This window comes from Coloeus monedula (genome assembly GCF_965178545.1).
Source record: "Coloeus monedula genome assembly, chromosome: 4".
NCBI lineage: Eukaryota > Metazoa > Chordata > Aves > Passeriformes > Corvidae > Coloeus > Coloeus monedula.
In genome coordinates this window covers 36,688,617-36,711,449 of record NC_138784.1, presented here as the reverse complement: position 1 = coordinate 36,711,449, position 22,833 = coordinate 36,688,617, and the positions used below count along the sequence as shown (strand labels likewise).

At 39.5% G+C, this 22,833-nt stretch overlaps 1 protein-coding gene across 4 annotated transcripts in view; it reads left to right on the top strand.

Moving 5' to 3' along the window:
• The window catches only part of ACSS3 (acyl-CoA synthetase short chain family member 3), a 70,479-nt gene that overhangs the window by 18,361 nt on the left and 29,285 nt on the right, over positions 1-22,833 (top strand). Inside the window, exons 4-9 of one of the 4 annotated variants that reach the window (XM_082280083.1) lie at positions 144-230; positions 578-718; positions 3,040-3,120; positions 3,204-3,299; positions 11,181-11,332; positions 17,385-17,488. In XM_082280083.1, coding sequence (XP_082136209.1) covers positions 144-230; positions 578-718; positions 3,040-3,120; positions 3,204-3,299; positions 11,181-11,332; positions 17,385-17,488 — 661 coding nt within the window. Of the gene's footprint in view, positions 1-143; positions 279-577; positions 719-3,039; positions 3,121-3,203; positions 3,300-11,180; positions 11,333-17,384; positions 17,489-22,833 lie in introns of all 4 variants that reach the window. The other 3 variants (XM_082280082.1, XM_082280084.1, XM_082280085.1) reach the window with 3 other exon arrangements.

Genomic DNA, 22,833 nt, shown 5'->3' with positions numbered 1-22,833 from the left:
TTACTGTAGAAAACTGATCTAAACCCGTTTCTAATTATGTGAAGATAAATTTTATATATTGAATTTAATGGAAGATGTTATTAGGTTACATATCTAAAATATATTGCAAATGTACATATTAACTATCTAACTTCTTTTTTTAGCCCAAACTTATTGTAACAGCAAGTTTTGGAGTAGAACCGAAAAGGAAAGTGGAATACGTATCTCTCCTGGAAGGAGCACTGGCAAGGGTACAGAGCAAACCTGATAAAGTTCTCATTTACCGCCGACCTAATTTGGTGGGTGCACAGTTGTAGTGCCTTTATGTTAACTTTCAGATAGATGCTTGTGTAATGCATGTGCCTTTACTTTTTTGCAAGTAAAATTTTACTGTATTTATTGTAGTTTGTTTTTTAATTTTAAAATTATATTTTATATATTAATAAGATTTAAATACTAAATAGAACTAAAGCAGTATGAATGTAGAGAAAATTGAATAGTACTATATAAAAAATTTAAATAGTACATGTTTTTTGATTGAATTCCACTTATTCCATCTGGTTTTCTTTTGACAATTTTCTTATTTTTCAATGGGCAGGGCCATGTTCCTCTTACCAAAGGTCGTGATCTTGACTGGGAAGAAGAGCTTGCAAAAGCACAGTGTTCAAAATGTGTCTCAGTTCCCTCAGACCATCCACTTTATATTCTGTATACATCTGGTACAACAGGTTTGCCCAAGGTAGAGGACTATCAGTCGTCTAAGTGCCTGTGACCAACTATTTGCAGTTCCCCTTGAAAAAATATTTAATTGAAAAGGTTGAAAATGTTTGCCAGAGCACAGTGCTATAAAATGATAAGCACTGCTAGAAATGGTTTATCATTTATTCACATTTCACTATTGTAAAGGCAGTGTCTAGGAATAAATCATGTTTGCTTATTTAAATAGTAGTAATATAAAAATAAGATGCGTTTGCTTCAAATGTTTGTACAAAATAAACTTTTGAGGAAAGCAGAATGTCTTTTATTCAGTACTATCTTCTGTGTTTTTCTTAGGTAAGCGTAGTATAGTCACTTAATGACAAGATCAGTTAATACATCACTTGTGTGGTAGCATTTATTGCTGACTAATCTTGTTCATTATTTACATATTAGCTAATTTTCTTGTAGATAAGACATGGTGAATGACATTACAGATTAAATGGAATAATGCATGTTCTGAAGGCTTGTGTTACTGCGCAATTCTGAGTACGTAATACCCTAAAACCAGAAGTTTAGATTAAGTGAAAATTAACAAAGGGTATTCTTTGAAAATGTTTGCTTTGGAATGTAAATTAGTTTTAACAATCTATTTTTAAAGGATTTCATTTTGACAGTGAACTCTCTGAGTGCTTGCTTGGTACTTGCAATGCGCTTTTACAGTGTGGAAGACAAGCTGAATACAATTTTCTGGCGAGAGTCTTACCACCACTGATTCAGACAGTATCACACAACCTGAAGAGAGCAGTTTAACTACTAAAAAATTATGTAACGGTGTTGCCTGTGAAGTTCAGAATCTCTTAGGATGTAAGGGAAAACAAACATCAGTTTTTCTGAGAAAAATGTCTTCTGTTTTTACCTTCAGTGTGGGCCTTTGAAAGCAACACGTATATTCTAAATTTGGATATGTATGTTATATTGTCAAAAAGCCCAAGATGAGATCCTTTGTTACAATAGGTATTTTCCTTGACTGAGTATCAATAGAATATCTCAGAGGTAATAGTTGTCAGAAGTTTACTTCACTGTGTTGTCTCTGCAGAGAAAAATACAGATACCTTTAATCAATCACCCTTATGAGAGAGATTTTCAACTAGCAGTAAGCTACAATAAGTAACTCTCAGTGAATAACTTTTTTGTTCATTTAAGGAACTTAATTTAAATGGTCTTGCAAGTAAAACTACTTGGTTATGACCTTCATAAAAAACTTTTGTTGATCTCAGAGCAAAGGCGAAGTTAGAAGCTGAGTGGACCAAAGGCAATCTGCTGCCTGGAATTGGTGAAGTGTTCGTAAACCATTCTCTGCCTTAGCAATCTCCATTTTAATGAGTTAATTTATCTCTGTGGTCCCTCATTTCGTGGATAAGACTTGAAAGTGTCTGTTTCATTCTATTAAGTACATCAGAGAATGTACCATGCGTGGCACAGGCAGACAGCTGCATTGTAATGTCTGTGCAGTGCATATTTGTTTGGTCCAGTGGATTTAATCTGAATTTTAGTTTAGAACACCAGGACATAGTTTACTTAATTCTTTCTTTGGTAATAGTGTACTAAAAGGTGATGAAATGTATATTGACCATACTAATACTGCAAAATATTTCCAAAATTTTCTTGCTAATAATGTTCTAGAGCTGGTTTTTGGTTTACCAAGGTGCATGATGCTATTGATAATCTCTCATTCTAATTTTTAAATCCCTCTTTTAGCTGACGACTGGGAGGGTGTTCATTTAGCATTCATATGTGCACTTCAGACTAGATAGTAAACTTTCAAAAATATATATAGGTTTAAGCCAATTTTCTGGCATCTTTAAAAAGAGTCAGGGCAGAAAGACAGATATATTTCACGGAGTAATCCACCCCAGTTGTTTTAGGGATTGTCTACTTTGCAGGTGCTTCTCTTTTCCAGAGATGATACAGAGAGAGTAGCCAATGAATTAAAAATAGGCCTAGCATTTGGATGGTACAGTTTTAGTGAGGTAAATACTTAATATCTTATTTTTTGTGAACATATATTGACTAAATATTTTTATATCCAACTTTTGTGAGAGAATTTTAGCTTTGTTAGTTATCTTCTGAATGTTTGTTTCATTGTATGTTTGTTTTTTTTTTTTTCCAAAATTACTTATTTAGTGGAAGTGTTAGTATATTCTTATTGGAATAGATCCTTTTCTTAAGTGAGAAGTATTGGAGTTAGACAACTTTAATTCTATTGCTGCTAAAACCTCAACATATGATTGAAGACAGCAATATAATTGTATCCTTCAGATCTTAATCTTAAGTACTTAATACTCAAATTTTCTCATTTAGGGTGTTGTGAGACCAACAGGTGGCTATGCAGTTATGCTAAACTGGACCATGTCAGCTGTATATGGCCTCAAACCTGGTGAGGTAATTCTATTGAAATGTCATGTAAGCATTTTTGAATGCCTCTTATAACTCCTAACTGTAATTTTGTTTATATTTTATTTTAGGTGTGGTGGGCAGCTTCTGATTTAGGCTGGGTTGTTGGCCATTCCTACATTTGCTATGGACCTCTCCTTCATGGTAATACTACAGTTTTGTATGAGGTATGATCTAGTCTAAAAAACCCCCCTTGGAAATGGCACCATCTCTTCCAACTGATGACCTAGATGATCCTGTTTATGCCTGTCTATTCTTCATGCCGCAGATATTTAAATTGTGTGTGTATCTTCAGTGTTTATACTCTCCTACCTATTACAGTAATTTTTAAGGAAAACTTACTTCACTGTTCTTCAAGCTTGTCTACATTTGTGTGAAGGGCGATGGTCAGTGGCGTAAGGAACTCTGGAACAACAGAACTAGAAACAGCAGATGGTGGAGTGTACCTGTGTTATTGATTAGACTACCTTTATTTTGGAATTAGGAGAGGGTGTTGTGTTTTGCATGTCTTGTGATGAAAAATACTTCCTGGATCTGAGTTGGATGCAACTGAGAGCTGTATGGTTGGAACCAGAACTTCTAAGGAGACTTGTCTCTTCTTTCCTCTCTACCACTCAAGGAAACTGAACCCAAGACTCAGATGACATTTGGGGCTTATTCCTTTCCTTCAGGGGATGAAGCCTAGTGGGGTGGCGAGGAGACTAGTCCAGTTAGTGGCCTGCGGCATCCTGACTTTGCTGCTCAAAAAAGTAATCATGCTGCATTACATTCTTATTTTTTTCAGAATTTATTGTTGATTTTCTCTCTAATCATGAGGCAGGAACATAAATTATTTTAAATTTTTTCTCTTTCCTACTGCTGTATTTTCCAATAGTAAGAACCACTGCGTTGGTGTTCCAGAATACTGAGCAAGGGGCAACCTGGACCTTGACAGCAAGCGCTCTGAAAGGCCCAAAAGCTTGTTTAGCACCATCACACCACCCTGTTAATAGAGTCAAGCCTGCTGCAACATGTGAGAGGGTTGACAAGCAGAACTGCATTAATTTCAATTAGAAGACCACCATGTTCTTGATGAGATGGCAAAACCATTCTTGAGATGTGGCATGGTGTGTGTGCCCATACCACAGACATCATGAACAGATCTTCAGGGGAGGGGAGAGCACTCCACCAAGCCCACTGATTGTGAGGACCTCAACACCCTTAGTTCCAGGACCCACAATCTGTGAGATAAGTCCAGGAAAAACTGTGCTGTAATACTATATTTATGTGTATGTGGATGCCCCATTCGTGGAAGTGTTTAAGGCTGGGTTGGATGGAGCTCTGAGCAACCTGGTCTAGTGAAAGTTGTCCCTGCTCACAGCAGGAAGGTTAGAACTAGATGAAATTTTAAGGCCCCTTCCAATCCAGGCCATGCTATGATTCTGTATTTCTATGAAATGTGCTTGCAACCCCTGTGAGAGGACCCTGTGAGACAACATGCAGGAACATCCCCTCTCTGCTTCAGCAGGTTCAGATGCCCACGCAGGTGTGCATACTCCTTTCCTGTACATGTATTGAGTGAGGGACTGTGTTTAGGAGGTTTCTGGTGGAATTAGGGCACTCATTGCACAGCTGTGGAAAGGCAGCATGAGTCTCTGGATTGCCTGTGAGAGCTGCTCTGCCGTGGGAAACAGTTTTCCAGGGGCTGTGAGGGAAGTTTTGTGGATCAACAAGCTCCATCAGAGACCACCATCCCAGCTCTGCCTGTGTACCAGGCCTTTTCCTGGCCACTGCAGAATCCATGGATGTGGCATACCTTGATAACAGCTCTCCTCAGCTTCTGCACAAAAGCCCAGTCACTGTCTCAAATGCAGTATATTAGGGAGCTACCCAGTGGTGTAGTGGTACTGCTACCTCTAGCCATGCATTGGATCTTGTCCCTGCCCTGCAGTCAACTCCTTGAGCAACAAATACCATTTAGGGTGATATCATTTCTTTGAAATGCAGTGCATAAGGTAGTGGTTGTTGGCAATATATTATCTCTTTCTCTACCCCAAGTCACACTCGGGAAAGGTCATAAAGGGAAGGGCATAACAGGCTGGAGTCTGGTATAGTTGAATTAGCCATGTTTTTGGATGGAATTACTTAGGGGAATGTGTGAAGCACGCAAGTGTGAAAGAGGAAAAACTGAGGACAGAGAGAAGTATTGGGGATCAGTTCTTTTTTAATAATTGCATAACATTTGCCACATTGCAAGATATTGATGTCCAGTGGTATTCCTCCCATCCCACACTGTGCACTCCTCAGTGCACAGTGGGCTGATGACTGCAGTGAAGGAGCAGGAAAAATCCTCGCACAAGTGTATTCATGGATGCCCTACCTATAACAAAGATATAAATTACTTTCACTAGAAAAAATAGAAACAAAATAATAAAAAATATAGAAAGAAATAGTTTTCAATCCTTTTAAAGTTTTATTCTATTGCAAAAGAATTCAGTTTTCTAGTTTGTCTGGAAAAACCCCATTGATATCCCACTAAATTCCTAGAATTTTAAGGCTGGGAACCACGGTTGACTTCCTGGATCTTCTGAATAAGAAAGAGCAAAAACTTCACCCAGTAGCAGAAATGCACATTTACAGACTCAAATATTGTATTAGCTTGAGTATTAAATTACTATAGTCTAATTAATGTTTAAGCACCTAATAGATGTTAATTAGATTCTTCATTCTAAGGGGATTAACTCAGCACCGCTACAATAGTTAAGCAGAAGAGGAAAGCAGTGTAAGAAAATTGGCAAGTGCTTGCAGATAATAAAAAGACTTTGGAAGTTTTATAGTGACTGCTTTGGAACACTGATGATGTGCTAGGCCACATTAAAATTGTTGCATGAATTGTCAGAAGATAATCACTGCAATGAAGAGTTTTTCATTCTAGCAGGTGTAGAGTAAGCCAAGAAGGAATAGAAAGTGAAGTAAGGAGTCCTTCAGCATTTTTAGTTGCATAGTCGTCTTACAGTGATGTTTTATCTCTGTGAATGCATGGGGATCAACATGATTATTGTAATTGTAAAGGTACCTCTGAGTTTAAACTGTTGGTTTTGGAAAATAAAATGTATTCTGGGTTAGGGAGTATCAGTGTGCTGTTTAGCCATGGGGGGAGAAAGAACACCACGTTCCTTTTGCCTGTGGACAACTACTATTGAAAGTAAACTGTGCTGGCTTCATACCCTCACTACTTCAAGTGTTTTGTTTATTTTTAAATTACTTAGGTGGCAACTTGTCATTTTAACAGTAACTATGGGAACTATGCTTTCACTTTTCTCTTGCTGTTACGCTGTTGTCAGAAATGTGAAATGGTGATGAATTCTTTTGAATACAAAGCAAGTCTATTTTTTGTTTTGGCTTGTTTGTTTTCAATAATCCGTCCTGTGTTGTTTTTCTCCAAGACATGACAAACTTCATGAACAAATAAGCTACCTGAAGTCTCACAGCCCACTCTGGGTTGCTCTTGCTAATAGGGTTTCAAGCTGTAAGCAACAGGGCAATATAAAGAGAAAGTTTAGTTACTACTTGTGGTCCTGTGATGTCAGGAAAAAGGCAGCATTGTAGTTCCAGTGTCTGGCACTTGGAACTGGAGCAAGGGTAAGGAAGAGGATACCCACACTTGTCAAGAACCAGGCATTACAGACTTCATTTGAGTGGTCTAGGTCAGAGAAGGAGCTGCTGTCCTACACACATCTGTAGCAAGACATCTGTGAGTGCCTGGAGTCTCTCACAAGGCTCTCTGGAGTCTGTAGTTGCAGCAAATTTGCAGGATACATAAGAGCAACAGGTTTGAAGTTACTCTCCTTTGGCATGGTTCTTGAAGACATCCAGCCTTTCTTGCTGTTTCTGTAAGCCAGTATCATCAGCTTATGAAGCAAACACTGTCTCTGAAGTCTGGCAGTTTTGTAATCATTCTGCCATCACCCATACTGGTTGTGGATGAATGCAGGAGGACATGTCATCTTAAGTCTTCAGCGGAGCTTTGGCAACAGGGTCACCATCAGAAAGATGAATGACACTGTAACCAGATTATTTTGAATCCTGATATGTTAGGATTTTGGGTGTGCTTTGGCATCAGCAGGTTTTAGTGGCAATGTTCCATGCACAATATTTCCTATATAGAGATAATTTCCTCATAATTTTGGATTTAGCATTAATTGAAGAACCCCTTGTTGTTAGGGGTCAGACAGAAAGGGAATTGATGCACTGTTGCTCCTGCATTGTTGGACATTTTATTATAGTTCTTCCTCTGTGTCTCTTTCCTCAGGTAATCTATCCTGGTGGTTTCTCACTTCCTCTGTACAAGAACTTTCCTATCCCCTTGATAATTCTTGCTGTCTGTGAATCTTTTTTGATAATCATGTATGAAATCAAAGATCATCAGCACATTTTGCCTCAGGATGTCTGCTCAGCTGTTCAACATCTCAGAAATTGCATGCTCAATCTAAGTGCTTCCAGAAAGATGTTCCTGTCTGTTTGTCTGTCTCAGAGTCTCTTGGTAGGTTATTAAAAGAAAGTCTTTCCTGTGGGAATCATTCTGGCTGATACAAGAAGTCTGTTCTTTCTTTTCTCTTTTAAATTAGGTGAGACAGATCACTCTCCAACTGCCCTTCTCATGTTTACTGTGCTCTCATTTCCTGTCAACCATAGATATTATTGCTGGTAACTTTTAAGAATAATTTTTCATCTCCAGTATTGATGCAAATACTGAATAGCAACAGGTCTCGAACTGATCCGTGCAGAAATCCAGTGGAAGCATCTCATTTTCTCATAGTCCCCATTGATTCAGCGTATTCTGTCTCAGTCTGTCAGACTCAGTCCGTCAGCATATTCTGAATCCAACTACCCTGGGGTATGCTGTTTATATTGCTAACTTCTAAAAATAAAAATTGCATGTGGTAATAAGCCTCTCACAGAATATTGTAGTACTTCTTAAAATTTTTGTATAATACATGACTACTCTGGCAATTCTATATGTAGATTTTGGGCTCTGAAATTAATTTGCACTGTCTCAGATGTGGTTTGCTTATGTGTTACAATCTGATTATTAGAGAGATTAATTAAGATGCAGACAAGACCATATGCCAAAGTCAATAGTATGGATTTTATTTATCAGTAAATGGGAGGTAGAGAGATAAAGAGAAGAAAGAGAAGAGGAGGGGGCTGAGAAAGGGAGACATTTTAAGTGGAAAGTTAGTCACCACCTCTGTGGATCCAGTGATGTCCTGTTGGTCTTCTGGTCTTCTCTGTGGTGGGGATCCCACGAAACATAGAGTTCAATGGGTATTAATGTATGTTAAGGTGTACACGGGAATGCCCAAGCACCTGCCCTGTGAGGGAGTTTTACAATGTCTTACGCAGCAGAATCTGGATCTGTTGCAAGACTTTGAATCACATGCAGTCCTCTGGTAGAAGGCCTAAGGAATGAGGGGGTCTTTGATGGTTTATGGCCCCTTCTAAGACATGATCGCTGCCTCTCACGTGACTGTCCCATAGTGGTGGATGTTCACTCCTGTCTTTTGTGGACCAGAGGTTTTGCCATCACACCACCAAAAACTCACCACCTCCCTCTTGGATACATTCTTCTTTCCCAGCCCTGTTTACTTCTCCATAGATCTGAGATAATTGGACAGTAGTGCCACCTTTATCTTATCTCAAGTTCCCTGTCAGGTGGCTCAACTCACAGTCCAAATTCCTGTCAGGAAGCATATTTGGAGGGATGGACTTTGGTAGTTGCAGATGAGCAGTTGCTTCTTTGCACACTTTGCTACAGTGGGCACAGTCCTTCAGTGATCTTAAAAATGTTTGAGTCATTAACCATTTCAGTCTCACACATTATGTCAATATTTTTTTTTTTTAATGCATTTGCTAATGCATTAAAAACTCCAAACAGCTTCCAAGACACTTTGGAAGTTTTTCTGCAGAATCAGTAAGAATATTTTATAGGTGTGCCAGATTTTTTTTTCCCTAAATGAATGTCTTATTCAACTGTCAGGTGAATTTTCTCTTCTTTCTAGTGTTTGTGTTTTATTTGGTTTTCTCCTATATCTGAGACTGGTAACTCCTACCCAAAACTTCCTTAGCTTACCTGTGACATAAATATCCACCTGTCAGAGTCCTGCATGCTTACCCATGCACTTCTGAAGGTTTAACAGTTTGTGTGGAAGATAGGCTCAGGCTTGCTGGAAGTTTGAGGCACAGGCGTGTCTGTGCCCCAGTTCAGGCAGAGATCAGGTGTGAAGTGGGACCTGGGAGGGAGTGGGTGTGCTCAGGCCCAGACATAGCCTTCTGGGCTCTGGATATTTACTTTTGGTTAAAAGTAACAGCCTACTTTATTACTGGCAGACTAACCAATGTCAGCTGGCTCTGCAGCTAGGTGTTTTGGTGTCCAAGATGATTGACACTTACTCAGTTACATAATTACTGCAAAGCTTGTGGCAATTTGGCATTTTTCAGAGTCTGAGGCTATTTATTTTAGCGTTAGTGCTGTGGGCTTGAACTCTTAACCAGGTGCCTACCGATCTGCAGGTATAGTGAATATTACAGCGAGAGGATGTCGACTTGAACAAACAGGTTCTTGAACAAATACTGATGAACGTATGAAAGTTGTGATGAAGTCTGCTAGGGTGATGCTTCAAGACAGTCTGGCAAAAGATTTTTCTTTGGGTACTCTGTGTTGTCTGACAGGAAAAAGGACGTAACTCACTTTTTCGGCAAGCATCATTTTGCATTTCTTTTTGGTACTTAAAGATAGGCTAATTGCAAAAAGAGGAGTTTTGATGTTGATTATACTACTCTCTGCTGCTTGGGCTGGGAACTGTTTTTTTTCATTTATTTTCTCTCCATTTGTTTCTCACTGCCTGCTTCATCCTTTTAACAAAAAAGGCTTTTCAATTGTGCGTTCTATTTTGTCTTGTTTTTTAAAATCTTTTATGGTGATCCTCTTTTCAAGAACACATCTCACCAGCAGCAGTAACAGGGCTGCAAAACTGCTAGTATGTATCCAGCTTTGGCTGTCCTGTGTTCTTCAAATCTGATGGTTCATTGGTGCTCTTGTCACTGTTCAGGCCCAGCTGGATGAAGTAGGAAAAGTGTGCATCTCTCGATTTGTGTGTTCTGTCAAAGTTCATCTTCTAAGTGCGGCCTTCTAGTGAAAAGGTTATGGTGATGCCTGTAGAGCTAAAACTCGTTCTGCATTAACATCACCTTTTGATTTCAGATTATGTATGGAGCAGTTCATGTATTGTGGTAATTACACATACAGTAAGATTGTGACTAGATGATTCTGTGCTGACTGCTTTTCATATTTTCAACACCACAGAAAAGTATTCTTGATTATTTTTTATTAGGATTGCTTACCATTGAACAATTTGTCATAAATGATTACTTGTGTTTACAGTTCTCTTGACTATGCCCCTTAGCTCAAGAAAAACCCAACCCCAAACCAGACCACAGTCTGGTAGCTCACTAAAACAGAATATGGGCCCTTCAGGATCTCTCCAGGCTTCACATGGGGTAGCATGAATGATCGAAAAAGCCAGTTGTAAGCAGTTAAGTGGGAATTTTTCCAGAACTGAGAAAAATTTCTAGGTAAGAAAAAGCTGCCTGTGCATGGGAATATAGCTGCAGTGCCACTGTGTCCAGAGGCTCCTTGTTCAGGGGGAGTGTGGGTGTTTTCCAGACTGCTTCTCAGGGTGGGTATAGACGTGACTCCCTCTGCTGCCAGTGCAATAATGTATCTTTGTGCCTGTCTTTTCATTTGCATATCCATTTGTCTTAATTTTCTAAGTAGCAACTAGTATGTGCTGTGTTCATGTAAGGAATGGTTCCCAAAGCTTGTGATTTTATTTCTACAAGTGAATACACTCATGGTATTATTATTTTTAACAAAGCCTCTTTTGAAGTCTTACGTGAAATTACTTCTGTTGCTGTGCTACCACTACTGTTATATGTTCAAGCCTTGAACTGTCAAGGAATTATGAGGTATTTTTATCCTGTGACATTTTAAATTATTCTCTCCATAGGGGAAGCCTGTGGGAACGCCAGATGCTGGTGCCTATTTCCGCGTGCTAGCAGAGCATGAAGTAGCTGCCTTTTTTACTTCACCAACTGCAATTAGAGCAATCCGTCAGCAGGACCCTGAGGCAGCCTTGGGAAAGCAGTACTCTCTAAAAAGGTGAAGTAAGGATACACTGGAAGCAGTTTTTTCCAGAAACAGGCTGCATGAACTAAGAATAACTGAATATCTGCGGTTTTGCCCCTCTCTGTAGCGTGCCGTTTTAATCTATTATTGAAAATTTAGGTGTACACATATTTGCTTGTAAATGTATATTAATAGTTTGGAGGAGATGAAAGCTGTTAAAAAGTCTGTGACTCTAATGTTAAGAGCTTTTACTGAGCTATGATTACTCTCCCATCTTTTACTTTACTCTCCTGTGCTTATACTCTGTAATACAGTCTTGGATTATGTCATCCCATACTGTTTTCCCTTATGACCTCTCATTTTGTTGAGTGCACAGAATCTTCAGTGTTTCTTCAGTCAGCAGCTAGTCAGTGTTGTGGTTGCTCCCCCAAAACTTTGTTATTGTTTATGATTACGTATCCAAAGAGCTATTTGCTATCTTGTACTGGTTTTAAGGTGTTTATCACTGTACTATCAGCATGCTTCAAAGTGTTGACTTAGTTCATCCTCACAAATCCCCTGTGAGATGAGAGAGTGGTATTATCTGTATTTTGCAGATGGGAAGCTGAGGCACAGAGAGATTAAGGTCAAAGTCTTCTGTTAGTTTTAAATATCTTGTCTGAGCCACTGAACTACCACTGTTTCAGAGTTCATAGCATTATATGGTTAAAATGTGTTATTAGCATTAGATTAATAAAATGCTTCTCACAGTAACTTGGATCTCTGAGTGTTTAATACTTCTACAGACCAAGTTTCTATATCTTATTGTAAACATTCTAAAAATGAAAAATACATGGGTTTGGATCACATCTAATCTTGGAGTTGAATAATTGCTCAGTATTAAGCAAGGACTGTGTCAGGCTGTATAGGCAGTATTCAGTCCCAAGAACATCTATTATCACCCTTGTTCAAAGAGAAGGGGAAGATGCAAAGCAGTGTAGCTTCATTAGTCCTCCACATTCTTAATTGCTCAGGAAAGTTTATTATTAGTAAGCTGGATTTATTCCTGAGGTATTCATTACAAGTTTATCATTACTTTCTTCCATCTGTTTTGACTGCTATCATCAATCTTTACTCCTCCTTGAAATAAGGAACAAGCTCATTTGAGACACTAATGCACTGTTGTCCTATGATGCTTATTGACAAGAAAGTGATTCAGATGCTAGAAAATTTAATTACTGTTCCTTGGTATTTCTTAGGCAGTTACTTTGTCTTTAGAGTATTCATTTAATGGAAAATCTGCTAACCTGCTTTGTAAGTTGTCACATTCTCTGGCCAAATGAGAATTCCAGATAAGAGTTTCCTTACAGTATCAGTTGCCACAGATGTAAAGAGGTATTTCATCATTCCGATTCAGTCATATCAAATGAGCTTCTCAACTTGTCTGCAGCTTTATTTGTCTCGTAATTCACTCAGCTTTGGACCATGTCGTTCACTGGGATGTGATGTCTCTTTACTGAACCCTCTAATGCAGTATTTAATATCTAGTAGGTACAGTTGTTAACAAAGTCTATCAGGTGATTAAAATTTCTGTTCTAGGAAAATACTTGGGTTTGGGTGTTACTTGGATGGACTTTTCTGTTCAAGGTCAAGTGAATTCTGCCTGATCCAATTTGAAAGCAGTCTTACTTTTAGTTCATTTACTTGATCTATCATGCTTTCTTCTCTGTTACATGGTGAAGAATCACTGAAATGTCTTTGTGCTACATACACTAAAATGGATCCTTATGTTAGAGAATCTGCATCCAGGAATGCAGTCCTGAAAGAGGTTTCCACCATGGTACATTTTATTTACTGAAAAGTCCTGTTAAATAAATGGTAAATGTCAATGTCACTTTAAAAAAATCATGTTAAAAAAGGCAGTTACTGATAAAGAGAAGATGTGGTAGGCAATGCCAGCTTCAATACATAAAGGGAGTATTTGATTTACATGAGTAAATTGAGTTGTAAACTAACTTGTGTTCTTTTGAAATGACGTAAGTTAAATAAATTTCTGTAAAGAACTCATGTTTGTGGCATCTCTGGCTTCTGCACAAAATTATATACGAGGTTTCCAAAGGTTCTAGTGTGTATGCTTTAAATTCCTTGTGGCTATTGGAATCAAATCTTGAAATTTGTTTGCTTTTGACACAAAATGTCACCTATGTCTTAAACACAGCTCATGCTTAACAGTAAAACAGATGTTTAGTTTTAATACTGTAGGTCAAAATCACTGTTCAAATACATGTTTATAGAGATCTAAAGACATAGCTTTTGTTAACATCCAGTGCTGCTGACCATTGCTGCCTGTTGTGTTTGAAAAACAAGTAACATCCAAATTCCATGAGCTTTGTCTACCTAAGCATATTCTGTTCAGCTCTTTGAATCCATTCTCCTCTTCAGAAGGTAACTCCATAATACCAAGCCATTAACTCTTCCCATATTTGGAATCACACTTTGTCCTATAATTGACATGATTTTTCTGAGCTGGATTGTTCTAATTTCCAAACAATTGACAAGGGATGGTTTTGCATGAAGTGGGGCAACAACTCAGCAGTTTAGATTAACATACAAGTAATAATTTGCCATTTGTGTCCCATAGTCTACTTTGCTTGCTTGACTTTTTGTCAGTTGAGACTGCTGTGCAGTTTTATATCAAGAGCATTTAGAGATTCTAGGTTGTTCATCTGATACCAGATAATGATGCACTTGCTTTAGAAAGAAATATGAGATTGCATTAAAACTGAGCAAAATAATGAATATAAAGTAGGTAAGAACTTCCATTATCTATCTCATAACACAGGAACAAGAGGATGTGGAATTAAAGTAGCAAATTCAAAACTGTTAGAAGGAACTATTTTCTCATAGAATTGATGTTTCACACATGCTGCTAAGAGGATATGTGATTAAGACCCAGAACTTACTACAATTGAAGTACATAATGCAGTTCTGCTGTTGCTTCCTACTCTGTGCTGCTGTTGATCATGTATGGCCCCTCCTGGTGGAGTCTGAGCTGTGCTCTGGAAGAGCATTTGTGGAGCTGAGCTGCAGTTGTGTTCTGTGTCTCTTGTGACTCTGTCACCAAAACCTCCCATGACTGGATTCTCACATCCAGGGTAAAATCTGTTCATGGAGGGAAATCAACAAACACACCAATGGAGAAAAATTGGAAGATGTGAATTTTTTTTTAAATTTTACATGTTTAAAGAAAGAAATAAATAGTAAAAATGTATGTAAGTATGTAGTCTCCAGGTGCATTAAAAATTAGTAAGAATTTTTTTATTTCTGGTTAATGTTAAGAGGTGCAAATGAACCTTCATTGCTATATTTTTAGGGAAAAAAGCGTATTTAATATGATGCAGATAGAGTTTTTCTTTGTCAGAAAAAAATCCCCAAACTACTGTGTGCATTCCAGAATTTTAAAGAAAATCTTCCACAATCTTTTAATTTGGAAAAGTGAAGCTCAGATTATTAGCCATGTGAACATTTAAGCTTTTGGAAAATAGTTTGGAGATGTGGTTTCTTTTGTGCTTGGAGTGACACCAAAATGTATGTGCTGCATGGAGCAATTTATATTGCTTCGGGACCATTAGGAACATTGATCTGTCCCCTATATGTGAGGTGACACTTGAGGTCCATTCTGCTGGATTCCTGTATAGGGCCTAAAAGCTTGATTGTGCTGAATTTCATGTTAGGAATGTAGGTTTTCAGAACAGCTGAGGACATTAACAGAGAGGCTTTAAGACCTTTCTTCCCAATTAACAGCATTGCAGGGATAGGTGATTGTAATAACAGATGCACTGACATGCTTTGAAGTATTAAGTGGGCTGTTAAAAAATTGTTCAATGAGACATTGCCATCCCTTGTTTTGCTATACTGTTTGAGAGGAGAAAATAATTCCGTAGTTCTTATGTTTAGACTTGTGGCACTTTGTTCTGATACTCTTCTTGGTGGTTTTGTGCTGTAAGTTTGCCAAAGAGCTAATTTGTCTTCTTCTCACAATGTAAAGTTAATATTGAGCCTGCAGACTATTAAATCTGATTATTATAGCTGGCAATTCAAAAAACAGGAATTTTGCTTTTGGGTAACAAGATATCTTAACTTTTCCCTAAGTCTTATATGTTCTTGGTGCTTTAATAGCCCTATTTTAAAACAAGGACACTTAACAGAATTTTTCAGTGGTATGTGAAGTTAGTGAATTCATTAATTTAATTTTTAAATCATAGCTGCAATACTGATTTTGCATGCCTAAGGACAGAATTTTGCATATAATTGAGTCATGCTTACCACGAGTGCCCTGCATGTGAACATGAGTCTTAAAAAAGTGTCATCAAATACGTATTTGTGTTTAATACTTGCATAATATTTTGTTTTCTTCTATCATAAGCTTCAATCTGTGCTGTAACTTCTAGTTAGCTAATAACTGTAATTGTCAGCAATGGCTGGTGCTTTACAATTAAAAGCATTCAAGTGCAAGATATTGATTGGGGTCACACTCATTGCAATCAGTATCTTCCAGTGTGCTCAGAAAGCAGTTTACCAAAATAATGTTGAATATTTATGAGTACAGAAAACTGAGCTTATTTGATGTGAAAACTGCTTACACATTTGACCCCTTGCCTTCTATTCCGAGAAGGAAACCACTCCAAGCCCTCTTGGAGTGTCAGAAAGGAGGCTTGGCTGAAACACTGTTCTGAAATTAAGGAAGTTGAATTCTTTCATCTACGTGTTCAAGTTCAACATTGTAATATTTTTCAAGATTTTCTGACTTTCTTAAGTTTGCAACTAGATGTGCAGTAAATTGACTTTCCTATATCAAAGCATTGTTATGGCTACTTCTGTGATTTTTGCTGCTATTTAGTTCACAGATAAGAGCATTCTCAGGTTGTTATATATAGCTGGCGCAGCGTTGCCTACGTTGGTGATTAATTCCCAATCTTTTTCTTATGGAAGGTTCTTTTTCCTCTAACTATGGATCTGTAAATGGATCTAAAAGACAATAAATTCATACAATTTTTTATGTCTAGGCCAAGCATCACTATCAAAAATTCTTCTATTTTAGGGCATGTGGCTTGTTATGCATATGGTATTTCATCCCATGTTTTACTTATGTTCTCTCCAGATGTTGCATTACTCTCTACATTCTCCTGCCTTGCATCTACACAGCAAGTAGGTTGCTAGTCCTTGCCCTGTGAGAGGCTGCCTTTTATGCTGTCAGCATGTGTCTGTACTCTGGAGAGGAATGGAGTGTGAATAGTCGAAGTATGCTCTTTGGCTTGGGCAGCCTTGCTGCAGCATGTCTGTGGTCTCTATATGAAAGGTCGATCTGTAGGTTTCTTCTTTGAGGTATTCCAAGCTCTGTGGTCAGACATGCTGATCTGTGCATTTTACTTTCCCATTTCTGACTCCCTCAGTTACTTGATCTGATTTTTCTCATCATTTCCTAATTTGCTTTGTGGACTTCATTTCCATTGAAAGATGAAACTTGTAGTCTTCTTACTAAATGACATCCCCCTGACGTGAAATTTGTGTCATGCCTACCATATCTAAGAATACTCTCCTTTTGTGGCCACAAGTCTCCAGGTTTTACAAAATCGGTGCAGTTTGTGTCCACTTTTGAAGGACAAGAATGAAGTTCTGTGTTCAGCAGTTGTCTTCATTCAAAATGGAGTGACAAAAGACTTGAAGTGAAACAAAATGTCAGTGCAATGCATCTGGCTGTGGGAGATTGTACTGCAATGCTAAAGAGGATATCTACTGAGTTACTGTGTACAGAGCATTTAATTATTTTTTACTTCAACTGACAGTTGCTTGCTTCTGGTCTCCCAAGGTCTTTTCATTCAGCAAATAAAATTTCTTTTAGATGATGAAGTATTAAGTAGCTTAAATTTATACTGCAAATATTCTAATTGTTACTTAGTAGGAAAGAGAACACAAAAAGTAAGAGTCTTTCTTCGTCTTTTCCCTTGATCTGGGACAGTGGCCAGAGACATTTACTGTCTTTATTATCTTGTTTTCCTTTCCACATCCAGATCAAGATACAGACTTTATTTATTTTTATTTAAAGGTTCAGAACGATGTTTGTAGCTGGTGAGCACTGTGATGTGGACACTCTAGAATGGTCAAAAAGAGTCTTCAAGGTACCTGTCTTGGACCACTGGTGGCAAACTGGTGAGTTTAATACCCTTTGTAAAATACAGTGAGGAGAGATTTTCAGACTTGTTTCCTGAATCTGAAGGTAAAACTATTTTCTCTTTCCATGAGCATTTAAATAAATGTAAAAAAAAAATTCAAGCAGGAAGAATGTTTATCAGAAGTGGTCTGAAAAGTGACTGCAGGGTATTTTTAGAACAAGAAGACATTTGTAAAAATTCTATAGAAAAAAAAGCTATTTTCTGGTATCTGTGTTTAAAAAAATAGTTTGCACGAGTATTTTTCCAGGTGTGTTTTTATGCTGTTTGCACCTGTGACTGTTGTGTGACAGAATGTTTGCTATTTAAGGCTTAAACCTAAGCTTTTTGCATATATAATTTGTGTAATTAAAAACAAACATTCTGCTGCATAGAGTAGACTCCTTGGTCTTTAATACTGTTCTGTATGGATGTCATCCAACTTCTAGTGATTATTTTAGAGTGTTTCCCATTTATTTCACTACAATGAAGGAATCAGAGTACCAATCTGTGGGTAACTTTGCAAAAATCCTAGTCAAATCCTGGATTAAGACTTGATCAAATGTATCTCCTTGTAACTGTGGATTCATACATCTTGAAATTTCACTATTAGAAGATTAAATTTGGATTTTGCGTCTTATACACGTTATTGCTCTTTAGACAATGGAAATGTATTACAAAAGCTCCCTCCTTCCTTCCCTTTTTTGCTCCCTTCCAAGAAATACCTCTTGTGTTTTCTGTGGATCATTGATTTGAGATGTGTCGTCTCTCTCTAAGAAGAAAAACTTTCTGAGGTTCTCCCATGATAGATCAAATAGAAGCTATATAAGATTAGAATAAAAATGGGAAACTTTAGTTCATCTATATATTATGTAACTAAATCAGTTGAGGAGGCTTAAAATGCATTATTTTTATTAAAAAAAACCCCAAACACAATCTTAGATAAATACTGAAAAAGTTCTGGAAGGTAGTAGTGTTACTTTTTACCTAATCTGGATTTAATCTCCTGATTGACTAATACAAGGCAAGAGACCTCTGTTTTGTTCAGTTCTCTGTTACACTGGGGATTCTGTAACACGATATATCAGACAACGAGGCCCGTGGAAAAGAAATATATATGGACCGATTACTGATAGCTGTTTCAGAGATGTTTATTTCTCCAGCCGCATGGCCGGGGCTGTGCCGAGGAACTGCCCCAGTCTCGGGACCCGAGGGTTCTTCCCCCGGGCAGGGAAACACAAACCAACCAATGGGGAACGAGGCTGACCAGGGGCAGGGAAACCCCGTGTCTGTCCCCTCAGGGCCCCTCTCCCAGGGCTTCATGGCAGGGGGAAGGGACCCTGACATTTCACCCGTTTATTTTTAACAAAAAGAGATTTAAAACTTAACATTGAAACAACTGGATAAACATGAGATAACAAGGACCGTTTCAAAACAAAACAAGCCACCCTCTTGAGTCTTTAAATGCCCAAACAGATTCTCTGGAACATCTTAAGGCTGACAGAAGGGAGACAGGACTCTCTGGACATGCTTTGTGGGAAACTGAGGCCGGAGAGGGTTTCTTCTATTTGTACCTGTTGGAACGCTAAACAGCAGTAGTTAATTTCTTCCCTCCCCCTCTTCATCCCCCACTTGGCATTGGAAAGGGATTTTTGGGGAAACAATTGGCAAAGGCATGGTTTTGTGAGGGAAACCATGGGTGAAAAAACGGATTGGGAATACACTGGGGGTAATAGGATATAGGGTAAAAGGGAAAGGTGGGATTAGGAAAGGGAGACTGTAGGGGGGGCTTATAATGGAGATATTGTCTAACATGACTACGATTTTTTTGCATATATACTGCCTTTTACAGAAACACCATCAGGCCCAGTGACCTGCGATGCTCGTAACCCTCTTCTACCTTGCACAATTTTGAATTCCACCACCTCTCTATCTCCCAAGCTTGGGATGTATTTTTCAGGGTTATTCTTTTTAATAGCAGTTTTATGAACGAATATGTCTTCCTGGTTGTCACATCTTGTTATAAATCTATAATTTTGTTTAACATTATACCATTTTACTATTCCTAAAACCTTGGCTATGATGCTTTTTTCCTTTTTCCGAGTGGTTGCTGTTTTCTGTCTCGCTGCGTTTTTGTTTTCTCTTTCACTTTTGCTCGCTCCTGTGTTGGAATTGCCGGGGTTGTCAGTGCCGCCGGGGCCGCTCGTACCTGCGCACTCTTCCCGGGGTCGCATTCAGGGCCGCGCCACTCAGCTCCCCGTGTGCCGCCTCCTCTGCTCTCAGCTGCGCTGCCGCTGCCTGGCGCCACGCCCACGTCTCAGCCGGGCCCCCGAGTGATGACCCGCCCATGCCCTGCTCCAGCGCACTTTTCGGCTGGGCGTGGCTCCGCTCCACTGCCATTGTTGCCCACACACCACTCCTCTCACAGGGCTCGCTCCACCATGCGCTGCGCGGGGCCGGGCGGGCTCCTGACGCACCTCACTCCGCTGCCGACACTGCAGCTCGCGTCGCTCCTCCCGCGCACGGGAACTGCCTCGCTGCTGCTCGCAGAGCGCTTGGTCCACGTGGCCGCGGTCGCACGGTCCCTGAAGCAGTTTTAACTTTGCAAGGACACAGCTGACATTGCTCAACAGTCTCGGTAATTAAATAATATTCACGAAAACATTCTTCTGTCGGCATATATTTTGACTCAGAAATTAACTGTGTCCAAACGGTCTTCCAAAAGTCTTTGGTAAGAATCAAATCCCAAGAAACATAGAAAAACTTCTTAAACAACCATGAAAGGAAATGTTTCAGTTCCTTTTGAGCTTGAATTAAGCTAAAATTTACAAATCGTTGTTCAAGAATCTTTTCAAGTTTAAGATAAATGTCCATATGCGGCTCTGAGAGCCAAGAGTCTTTCCACGGTTCCTCCATCGTTTAGAGATGGAACAGCAAAATGAAAATGAGAAATCCAGAGTTTACTCACAAATCAGTCGCTGTCCTTAGGGATTGGGGATCGTTCTGCTTGCAATTCTCTACCATTTGTTACAGTGGGGATACTGCAACACGTGTATCAGACAACGAGGCCTGTGGAAAAGACCTATCTATGGACCGATTCTTGGTAGATGTTTCAGAGATGTTTATTTCTCCAGCCGCATGGCCGGGGCTCTGCTGAGGAACTGTGGCAATCACGGGACCCGAGAGTCCTTGCCTGTGCAGGGGAACACAAAATAACCAATGGGGAAGGAGGCTGACCAGGGGCAGGGAAACCCTGTGCCTCCCCCCCAGGGCCCCTCTCCCAGGGCTACATGGCAGGGGGGAAGGGACTCCAACAGTTCTCTATGATCCAAATGTCTGTAGGCAAAAATAGGCCTGAATGATGCAGAATGAGCAATTAACTGAAAAAGGTTAAAAGATCAAATAATGTCTTTGATGAATTGCTGAACTGTCAATGCAATATTACTGTATGTGATTTTGCATGTTTTTTTATCTCTGTGTCTGTACAGATATACAAATATATATAAAATTGCCATTGATTTTGCGTATGTTTAGTGCAAAAGTTTCATGTTACAGTGTTCTTTCAGACATACATCAAGTATATAAGAATTAATGAGAGATCTTAAACAAGCATATGGATGTAATGGAGCTTACACTGTGTAGAGGTAAGATTCTGAGAGATTTTTCAAAGACGACCAAGTGCTCAGCTCAGAGTACAGTGTGTTTCTTGATTTGTATATTCATGACGAGCTCTTAAATTAAATTGTACCGTGACTTAATGAACTAAGGCCATTTCAAATACATTGTTTGAGAGCATTTAATAATTTGATTAGAATGAAGACCCAGGCGATTTCTGTGAAAATGTGAGCTGTTGAATGAAAGTGAGGCCTTTAGTCTTAAAGGAAAAATTTACTAAGTCAGTTCCTATCAAAGAACAATTTCAAGGGACAAGGAAGTAAGAATCACAGAGTCATTATGTTGATGAGGACCTCCTGAGCTCATTTAGTTCAGTCCCCCTTCTCAAGCAGGGTCAGAGAGAGTGTTGCCCAGGATCCTGTCCAGTTTTGAGTATCTCCATGGATAGGGATTCTCTGGCCAGCCTGTGCCAGTATTTGACTGCCCTAACAATAAACGCTTATTTTTTGGGCTCAGATGGAATATCCTGGTCTTAGTTTGTGCCTATTGTTCTGTCAGTGAACACCACTGAGAAGTCTGGCTGGCACTTCTTCAATGTGTGTAAATACTGGATGCCTCCCATCCAGTATTTACACACATTAATAACTTTTCCTCTAAGCCTTCTCCAGACTGAATAGTCTTAGCTCTCTCAGCCTCTCTGCGAATAAAAAAATTTCCCTCTCCCTGGCAGTTCACAGAGTTCTCTCCTGTGGAGAGGAATCACAGAATAATTAGGTTTGGAAGGGACCTCTAGAGATCATCTAGCCCAACCCCCCTGCCAAGGCATGTCCAGGTGGGTGTAGTGGGTTTGCAAGGCAAAGAAGGCCTACCGGGGTGCCTTCTGTGAGAAACTGCTAGAAGCTTCCTTCATGTCTGGCTTAGCCAATCCCTGGAAGCTCCAAAGATGGATGTGCTGCTGGTCAAGGCGGGTTCCAGAGTTGAGATTCTTTTACAGCCCGTGGTGAAGGCCATGGTGAAGCAGCTGCCCCCTGCAGCCCATGAAGGTCCATGGGGATGCAGAGATCCGTGTGTAGCCAATGAAGGAGACCCATGCTATAGCAAGTGGATGCCTAAGAGGAAGTTTTGACCCTTTGGGAGGCCCATGCTGGATCAGGCTCCTGGCAGGGACCCATGGAGAGAGGACCCCCTGCTGGAGCAGGTTTCCTGGTAGAACTTTGTACTTGGACCTTTCCAGCAGTTCCTTGTCTTTCTTGAACTGTGGAGAATTGAATGCAATACTCCAGATGTGGCCTCACTAGGGCTGAGCAGAGGGGGAGGATCACCTCCCTCAACCTGCTGGTCACATTCTTCCCTAAGCACCCCAGGGTGCCACTGGTCCTCCTGGCCACAAGGGCACTGCGGGCTCATGGTCAGCTCGTTGTCCACCAGGACTCCTAGGTCCTGGAAGCCATGGCTGCAGGTGAAAGCAGCCTTCCTGTCTGCTGTTCACTCACCTCTTCTTTAGCAGAATACAAAATGTATCCCATTAACTTTGAAAAAACAAGCAGTTCTGTCACATTCATCCCTGTCTGTCACTAGTCAAAATGTTGAAAGTGGATTTCTGTGCTGGAAAAGCCATTTCAACCGAACAGTATTGGCTTTCAGTACATGAGATAAAGGTGTATGTACTGAATGTGAAATATTTTACAGAGTAGATAAGTGGCTGTTTACTTCATTAGAAGTATGCAAGGT